General features: G+C 36.1%; 1 protein-coding gene across 1 annotated transcript; it reads right to left on the bottom strand.

Moving 5' to 3' along the window:
- On the bottom strand, positions 3,098–3,952 carry LOC107634552 (arabinogalactan peptide 22). Its single transcript, XM_021119111.1, has 3 exons — positions 3,895–3,952; positions 3,639–3,860; positions 3,098–3,501 (listed from the first exon to the last, which is right to left on the bottom strand). Exons 2-3 carry the CDS (start codon positions 3,766–3,768, stop codon positions 3,404–3,406), a joined length of 228 nt encoding a protein of 75 aa, XP_020974770.1. The 5' UTR covers positions 3,769–3,860; positions 3,895–3,952; the 3' UTR covers positions 3,098–3,403.

Below are 10,262 nucleotides of genomic sequence, written 5' to 3'. Positions count from 1 at the left end.
GTTGGGAACTATACTAGCAACGGAATTATTTTGTGAGAATTTCTAACCGACGATAACCCTTTTTCACGTGACATTCTGATAGTGATAGTGAGAGTGTTACACCCAACAACCTTTTTTCTGTATCAAGATGGCTCGGATAAGCCAGTCGCACCCACGCGCCATACGTCTTGCATTTTTCATAGAACGTCTGTGGCTCAGACTCATACACATTGTAGTCGACTCCTCTAAAGATAGTGTAACTTCTAATTGCTGTGACGACCAACTTTCTAGAACTATATTTCATTCCGATCCTGAATTCCCCGTCCTCAGGATCAGCAATGCCTACACAAAGAAGAAATCATAACTCATTGATCCATCTAAAATATAAATTAAGAAAAATGTATTTTTCACTCATCATGTACCTATGTTTGCATATTCTGGAAATTTTGGTGCATGCATGGCGTCAAGATCCAAGTTACACATAAAAGGTGGAACGTCCATTGGTTGATTAACTGCAGGAGGAACCACTACATTCTCCATTGCTGCCTCAACTCCCATATCACCATCCTCGTCTTCGTCGCCAGCTTCATAAGTAGCTTCGAAGTTCTCTTCATTATCACTGTTCATTCTTTTGTACACTTCAGTTCAATCATCCTTTATATCTAAGTCATTTTGAATCCCATCTGCCTCTATGTTTTTAAACTCAACATATAGCTCAATCTTTGGCTGTCGCACCTGAGTCTGCTGGTGAATATAGAACATATTCTGCATACTCGCTTCGTCAATTATTGGCATAATATCAAACTGTATTAGACCACCAAAAATTATAATGGGATTCCAGTACATAATACTGCTCACTCTCGTCAACATATCATTCTCCATGCTTTGACAGAGACTGTTCTGAAGCTCCATGAATGTCATGATGCATGGAACCACAAACGAAAACGGATTCTCATACACAAATCTCACTCCCTCATGAGTATTCCGTATAATCTCACTGTTGCGATACACTACCAAATTTGCAGTACCCTCCATCACACCAAAAACACACTCAAACAATTCTCTTTGCAATGAAATGGTACTGAACTTTTCCTTATAGCGAGAGAGCACTCAACATGCAGACCACGTGTTGCATTGCCATCGAACCAGAGAGCGACACGTCATCAATACGCCCTCCACGTGTTGTGTTGCCATCAAATCAGAGAGCGACACATCATCAACACGCCCCTACGTGTTGCATCCCATCGAATCAGACATCGACACGTCATCAACACGCCTTTCCCGTGGTGTCAGCTCGCCCTCCATGTACTGCATCAGCGTGCCCCCACGTGTTGAAGCTGTCCATTTGACAAGTTCACCAATATACAAATATACCAAAAACTCTCATTTCCATTAAGACAGCAATAAACTTTTCATATTATAAAAATAAAAAATAGCCCAAAATTGCAAATATCACTTTTAATAAAGGTGTCCATAAGTGCTTGTTTGGACACCATTAAGTTGATAAAAAATTTTAATAAAAAAAATATTTTTTAATTTTTTAGCATGTTTGGTAAATTTTTAATAATAAAAATAAAAGTATTAGAAAAATAAAAAAATATTTTTTTAACTGGTAAGGAAACTGGAGGAGCACACAGGAGAGCAGAACAGAGAGCTAATTGGGAGATTAGTTGAAATTAAGAGTTAAAAGAGGGTTTTACAGAGAGAGATATTGGGGCGTGGTAAAACCCTAAAAACCTAAATCGAGGATGGAATCGGGGAACGGGAAAGGGCAAGAAGCTGTGTGCGGAGAAGAAGCCCTCCAACTCCTCAATTGCGTCACTGAGACTCCCTTCAACCAAGAAAAATGCCAACACCTCTTGCATTCCTTGCGCCAATGCGTCCTCGCCAAGGTAACCAAACCCATTTCTGTTCGTCTCTTATAGAGGAGCGTTGTATTTGAATTTGGATGATAGAGCAAGAAGCTTCTTAGGCTTTGCTTTCCCAAAAACCCTCCCTTAATCTTGTTCTTTTTTTCCCTTTAAATACTGGTTTTTTTTCCCGGTATTGTTTTCTTAGTGGTGAAGAAGGAAGGAAATTTTGCTAATTTGATCTATCAATTCTCCTCCTTTTGGATTTATTTAAAACTGAAACTTTGAATAAATGACTGGATTGGCCTTATTTGATTATGCGCTTTCAAGGTTCTTTATGCCATTGCCCTTATCTTCCAACTCAATAAAGGAAATATGTTTAAGCATATTTGCACCTTTTTTGTGCTAAAGCCTAACCCTCAATTCTTTCTTGTATTTCTTTTGCTCTCTGCCTCAACAGAAAGTAAAGAAGTTTTCCGTCTTTTCTTATTTGATACTCTGATTCGCAGGCCTTTACCATTTTCCCCTCCACTGTTCTGATGTACAGAAGCTATTCATTCAAATCTGACTTTCATTTATTCACAAATAATTGTTATTTTGCCCACTTTTTGCTTATGGGTGTAAAGTCGAATGAAAGTTATTGTTAACAGCGTGTACCTTGTTTAGCTTAACATTCAAAAATCAAAACTCTTAAAAGACATCGGAATTTATGACCTGTAGCAATACAGCTATTTCTATCCAACTACCATTAATAAAAGTTATGGCATTCTAATGGGTGGGTTTCTGGCTTTGCATGATAACTTGGATGATAACTGAATTCGTCGACGGTTCTATGGATGCTGATATGCAATTTTTACCTTATTTGATATGTTAGATGTTCTTTGAATTGTTTGAAATTATGAACAGAATCACATATATAGTGAGAGAGACTGGATAATTTCTTTTTTTAGTGTAATGTTATTTAAAGTGCTCATAACTATTAAAGATTATCTATATCAAATTTCATCTAAATAAGATATCAACGAGTGATCGAACAATTCATATTGTTTTATATTTGTTTGAATATTTTTCATTGTCGGAAAATGTTATAGAAATACGTTACTCAAATCAAATGGAAAGTAACTATCACCTGTGTAACCATGCGTGTATATACACCGAAAAGGATATAAAAATATAAGATGATACTCATGAGATTAAGAGATTTTGCCTCAACGCAAATGCAACAAAACTGTTGGTTTCATGTTGAGAGCCCTAAAACGTTGTTAAAAAAAAAAAAAACATTATGAATTGATTCTGTTGAAAAGTCATCCGGAGATGTTAGCACAATAGTTTGAAACCTTGAAAGCCAAAACAAACACACGAATTTGGTGCTTTACGTAGGAGGTAACATTGACATCCTCAGACTTACAGGGAAAATAAGAAAGCAATCCCTATTGCAAACTGTTAATGAATCCATTCATACACATAAATTGCTAAGAGAAATATACTAACATTGAGAATAACTAACGAAGCACTATCACCTAAAAAATCCACTCTCAATCCTACATCAAATTTCCTTCCTGTGTGGTTCAAATTCATAAGGTGGTGGAAAGATCAGCGGAGTGGATGAGGTACGTCAGAGCCAGAGCCAACAACATCAGCACATACGCTATCCCTTGATCTACTGACGAACCTGAAAAGACACCAACACAGACATAAGGAACAACAATGCAAGATGTTATTAGATCTGGGATGAAACGAGAGAGATCGTAGAAATCCAGATCCAGAAAAACAGAATACGGAGAAAGAGGTGGAAAGAGGGGAATGTACCGTCGCTGGTAGGGGAAGGAGCAGGGGATGGCGTCTGGGCGTGAACGGAAGCTGGGAAGGAAAGGGCGAAAATGAGAGTGGCAAGCATGGCCACGACTCCGAATCCGAATGAGAGTCTGGGAGACGCCATCTTTGTGAATTCCAAATCCAAAGCTCTCTTCTGTCTCTGTTTCTCTCTGTGTGTTGGACAAGTGCGGAAGAGAGAGAGAGAAAGAGAGAGAGAGGGAGAGAGAGTGTGTGTGTGTTTTGGAGGGTGTGGGGAAACCAATGAAGGAAGAGAGAGGGACGGCAGAGAGTGGTTTAAAAGGTTGTTACAGTTGTGAGGTTTTGGCGTGTGCGCGAGAGACAAAAGAGGAGAGAGGCAACCGCCCTATCCGGTATCCGTTTTGTTGGTCCACTGTGCTCTCTGCTCTCTGCAAACGCATGTTTGGCAGAGTGAGGGAGCCTTACGTGAAATGTCATGGAATTGGCTATGACCTAAGGCTAACATTATGAGGTTTGGTTAGGCTTAGCAAGGAACTGGATTCTCCTCATCTCTTTCTTTTACAGTCCCAGCAGCCACTCAGTCTTTTGGCCTCCATCCATGTGCTATGCAGTATGCTCTGTCCTTGTTGCTCCTTATGAAGAAGAATACCATACTAATTATATTTTGGTCGCTAACATGGTCTTTAACAGGTTAAACATTTACTGTGTGTTTTAATTTGGCCAAAAATTAATTCATCACAAATTTAAAAGCACTTCTTGTGAGCAAATGATTTATCACATGCACAAGACAGGATTTAAACATTCAACATTTGTTCAAGCGAACAAGTCTCAATCAACACAAATTAATTATTTTGAATTTTTTTAGTTTAAAAATTTTTTACAGCTCTTTTTTTCTATATGAAAAATTTTGGGTGTTTTTAGCCTTTTGCTAGAAATAGACCTATTTAGTATAATTGCAGGTGGGTAGATACGGTAGAGTAAATCCGACACATAGGATATGTGTTGAGTCAGCACGCAAGATGTATGGTCGACATAGATCGAGGCCAACACACGAGGGCGTGTTAGACACATGGCGAGCATCCATGCAACATGCAAAATGCGTGTTGGACACATGTTAGCTGTTGATTTGATGCGATTTCAATACATGACCTGCATGGTGGGTGCTCTGCCAATAAAAATCGAAACTTGTTACTATTTTACTTCAATACGAAAGAGGTGTTATAGTGTATTGTTAGTGTGATGGAGGGTACTACAAATATAGTGGTGTACCACAACGGTAAGATTATACGAAATACACATGAGGGGGTGAGCTTTGCGTGTGAGAATTCATTTTTGTTTGTGGTTCCATACACTATGACGTTCGCGGAACTACAGTATGGTCTCTGTCAAAGCATAGAGAGTGATATTTTAAAGAGGGTGAGCAATATTCTCTACAAGAGTCACGTTATTATATTTGGCGACCTAATATAGTTTGATATTATATCGATCATTGATGAAACAAGTATTCAATATATGTTTTATATTTGCCAGCAGACTCAGGTATAATACCCAAAAATTGAGTTCTATGTTGAGTTTGAACATATAACTGTGGATGGAATTCAATATGACTCAGACGTGGAAGATGATAGAGCTGAAGTGTACGAAGGAATGATAGTGATAGCGAAGAGGACTTCGAAGCTACCTACGAAGCCGGTGACGAGGACGAGGATGGTGATGAGGGAGGTGAGACAATCGTGAAAAATGTAGTGGTTTCATCCATAGTCAGTCAACTCATAGACATTCCACCTTTTATGCGTAGGTTAGATCTTAACGCCATGCATGCACCTGAATTCTCTGTATATGCAAATATAGGTAAGTAAGAAGTAAATAATACGTTTTTCTTAGTTTGTATTTTGAATTGATCAATGAGTAACAATTTGTTTTTCCTGTAGGGGTTGTTGATCCCGGGGACGAGGAGTTCAGGATCAAAATGGAATATAGTTTTAGAAAGTCAATCGTCGCGGTAATTCGGAGTCTAGGACGTGGCAATTTGGAGTTTCAGTATTTTTAGAGAAGTTGATTACGTTGTTTATGAGTCTGAGTCGCAGACATTGTAAAATCTAGTTAAATAATAAATAATTAACTAATAAATTAATTATGAGCCAAGGAGATTAAGAAATTACAATTTATTATTTGAGAAAGTAAAAATAATTAGGATACGAATTAAAAAACTAATATTAAAAATTTTGGCCCACAATTGGGCCCAAGCTCACACATGTAAGAACTGCAAAATTAATTAACCATCTAAATAAAATAGGATAAATATAATTTAATTGTTTGAAATAGGTTGAAAAATTAAAAATCTTAATTAAAAAATTTAAAGGTGAGATTTGGATTCAGTGAATTTTTCCGAGTGAAAAATGTAATTTTTTTTACAGAAAATTGCGTAAGAATACACACAAGTTAAATTGGTCCAATACTGCGAGTGAGGGAATTAAATTAATGAGTACATAAATTTAAGAAGTTGAATTTTATAATTTAGAGAAGTTAAAAATATTTTGGGATAGAAAAACAGACAGTTATTTTAAAGATTTGGCCCGAAGTTAGGCCAAACTAACCAAAAACGCTAACCGGTTCGACCGGACCCAAGTTGGGCCCAAGCCCAACATATATTATACCAAATTATGAGGCATTTCAGCCCTTGAGAGAGTGAGAGCCACGGTGAGATTGAAGAGGGGAAGAAGAAACCCTTTTTGTTACTATTTATCTTCTTCTTCCTTGGATCATAACTTTTTATTCGGAGCTCTGATTGTCGTGTCGTTTGCAGCCACGCGTTCTTCTTGCCAAGATCTTCAATTCTATCTAAACAAAGTAGTAAGCAACTCGAATCCTATACTCTAGTTTTCCGTTCTTTGACAAATAGGAGTTTTGGCTTTGTTAGATTGAGATTTTCATAGTTTTGGTTGTTTATGTGTCTAACTTGGGTGATTAGTGGGTTTTACCCAAAGTTTCAGTGGACAAGGTAAAGATTCTCTAAACCCTTGTGGTTTGTATTTATGAGCCCTAGTGTTAATTTTGGGACTTGTATATTATTAAATTAAGAATACATGTTGTTTGGAGCTTAAATTTGGTGATTGGAGTGCTTGGATTTGCATTTTGGTGGTTAGGGCTTGTGGAACTTGGTTTGAAGGCTTGGAAAGCTTGTGAAAGAAGGTTTTGTGGTGGTTTTATGCTTGGAAGAAATCGGCCAAGGTATGGTTTCGGTTTTCTTTAAATAATATATAATGTTCTGGGCAACTTAGGCTAGTAGACCTTATGATAAGTTTGAATTGAATGAATTGCATGAATTAGTTAATTGTTATTGAGTTGGTTGTGGTGATATGAAGTTGATGATGATTGTTGATGTTGATGGAGAGTTATGATGATTATTAATGTTGACGATAATTGATGATAATTATGAGTTTTGATAATGATGAATTGATGATAATGTGATTAATTGAATAAAAGATTGAATACAGGTAAAAATTGATGATCAATAGAAATTTTGAATGGTAATATTGATGTTGATGCGGATTAATGAAAATGGAGGAGCATTTATGTGATTTAGGATGAATTTGAAGTTGTTGAATGAGTTGGATGAGGTGAGAGTTGAATGGTTTAAATGATTAAATGATTGAAAAATGGTTGAAGAATGTTTGATATGGACTTCTGGGTTGTATTGCAATTGTTTGGGCTGTGATTAAATTGGTTTGGTTTAAGAGGTTTTGGTATTTTGAGGATTTGACAAATTTGCTAACATCTTGTTTTTAACCAATTTCAGCAGACCATAACTTAGCTCTCGAAATTTGGAATTGAGTGAACCTTATTTCAAATTTGATATGGTTGTGAGAGCTTTAAAATGGAATAAAGATAAGAGAAATTGGAATTTTGTAGAGAAAGTTATGAACGTCGGAAGTAAGGTATAAAAAACTAAACTCTGTAATGTTGCAGAGAACCAGAAATTCTGGTTTGTGTGCCCACACACACAATCGTGCGCATGCACATACCAGAGCGTGTCTTGCGAATCGTGCGTACGCACAAAGGGGTGTGCGTACGCACACTCTGGAAATTTTGCAAGTCATGCGTACGCACGCTATGATGCGTATGCACAGACTGGAAAAGCCGTCTGGTGTGTAACACTTGTTTAAGATCCCCCTAGCTAGTTTTTAGGCTTTGGAACACCAGAGAGAGCGTTGGGTGAATTAAAAAGGTTATTCTTTTTCGTTTGAATCTAGAGACGGTGGCTTAGGCTTGGGATATTCTGTGGTTGGGTTAACCTAAGTGGATTGACAGAGTGGTATATTGATGATACTTGAAAAATGAACATGAATAAAGAATTGTGAAAGATTGAGAATAATGAATTATGAAAGATCGGGAATGATGAATTTTGAAAGACGGAGAATGATTATTTGAGACAAAGAGAGCTAATGATAATTTACGAAAGATTGAGATTGTGACTCATGAGATTGTTGATGGTTTGCTATACATCTAGCAACATAGTTATCAAAACTGGACCAGACCGGCCAGTTCGACCAAAAAATCGGTGAACCAGTGGTCCAGCCAGTTCGGTTTGCTATTTGGACCGTTCTTGTAATTAACCCGATCAATACCGATCAAACCTGTTGAAAATCGGATGGTTTGTCTCAAATCGGGAGCATTCAACCGTTGAACCTGCACCTCTACCAGTAGACCCTCAACGTGTGGATCACCGTAGGATATCAACTATGAAAAGCATTCCAAAAGGAAAGAAGGCAGAGCTCGAACCTTGAACCTTGAACATAGGAGAAGGAAAAGCTTTAACAAAGTCTTGTTGCCACCATGCCAAATGACTCTTCAATGTATATAGCACTAATAAATATATACTTTATATCTACTCATAGTTATTATAGGCATCTTACATATTACATATATATAAAGGCACGAGCTTGTATTTCTAAAGAAGGATCTTGTAAAGGTTCAGAATCCATTTGTAAAGATCTAAGGGCTTGTATTCTTGATTGTATATCATAAAATCGTATCATATTTTGCACATGAAGATAATTCATTCTTCTATCATGATGAATGCGTTTATTCTTAAGGGTTTCCTTAACAGTTTTTACTAATTTTATGGTTTTAATCTGTTGTAGCAACTTTTTTTTCTTGATTATTTTCTTGTTTATCTTCTCTATTTCTACTGTTAGTTCTGAAGATTCAGTTATTAATTCTCTTACTTTGCTTCTTATTGCCATCACTCTTATTTTCATTTTTCTTCTAACAAGCTTTAAAGAAGTTAGTCTTTTTTGAAATTCTTTCATGTTATAAAAATAGAAATAATAACTAAGAGAATAAAGAAATTATAAGAAAAGAAAGCATAAGATAGTAAGCTTACAGGGATGAACTTGTACTATTATTGCTTGCAAAGTTGATACAAACTTGATAATGATTACAAATATTTGGAGAATGTAAGAAGATATAAGAGTAGAGAGGATTCTTGAGCTTTCAAGTATTTGATGGTCTTGAATGAGTGAGGCCTTTGGTATTTATAGACCCCAAATGATTACTGTTTGGATACTATTTACCGACAGTGCTGTTTGCTTTTACTGTTTGCCGACATTTACTGTTTTTCCGACAGTTACTGTTTGCTTTTATTGTTTGCCGATATTTACTGTTTACTTTTTACTTTTTACTTTTTTACTTTTACCTTTTTTTTTACAGGGATAATTTTTCTTTATGATTGGGCTTTTACATTGATTTCATATATAGTTCTTACTACCTTTCAAATGAATCTTGAGAGTCTTGATAATAATGAGCTGGGCTGGAAATTAAGAATACATGTTGTTTGGAGCTTAAATTTGGTGATTGGAGTGCTTGGATTTGCATTTTGGTGGTTAGGGCTTGTGGAACTTGGTTTGAAGGCTTGGAAAGCTTGTGAAAGAAGGTTTTGTGGTGGTTTTATGCTTGGAAGAAATCGGCCAAGGTATGGTTTCGGTTTTCTTTAAATAATATATAATGTTCTGGGCAACTTAGGCTAGTAGACCTTATGATAAGTTTGAATTGAATGAATTGCATGAATTAGTTAATTGTTATTGAGTTGGTTGTGGTGATATGAAGTTGATGATGATTGTTGATGTTGATGGAGAGTTATGATGATTATTAATGTTGACGATAATTGATGATAATTATGAGTTTTGATAATGATGAATTGATGATAATGTGATTAATTGAATAAAAGATTGAATACAGGTAAAAATTGATGATCAATAGAAATTTTGAATGGTAATATTGATGTTGATGCGGATTAATGAAAATGGAGGAGCATTTATGTGATTTAGGATGAATTTGAAGTTGTTGAATGAGTTGGATGAGGTGAGAGTTGAATGGTTTAAATGATTAAATGATTGAAAAATGGTTGAAGAATGTTTGATATGGACTTCTGGGTTGTATTGCAATTGTTTGGGCTGTGATTAAATTGGTTTGGTTTAAGAGGTTTTGGTATTTTGAGGATTTGACAAATTTGCTAACATCTTGTTTTTAACCAATTTCAGCAGACCATAACTTAGCTCTCGAAATTTGGAATTGAGTGAACCTTATTTCAAATTTGATATGGTTGTGAGAGCTTTAAAATGGAATAAAGATAAGAGA

The sequence above is a fragment of the Arachis ipaensis genome, chromosome B03 (genome assembly GCF_000816755.2).
Source record: "Arachis ipaensis cultivar K30076 chromosome B03, Araip1.1, whole genome shotgun sequence".
NCBI lineage: Eukaryota > Viridiplantae > Streptophyta > Magnoliopsida > Fabales > Fabaceae > Arachis > Arachis ipaensis.
Note: the sequence above shows the minus strand (reverse complement) of the source record. Positions and strands in the feature narration are given on the sequence as shown.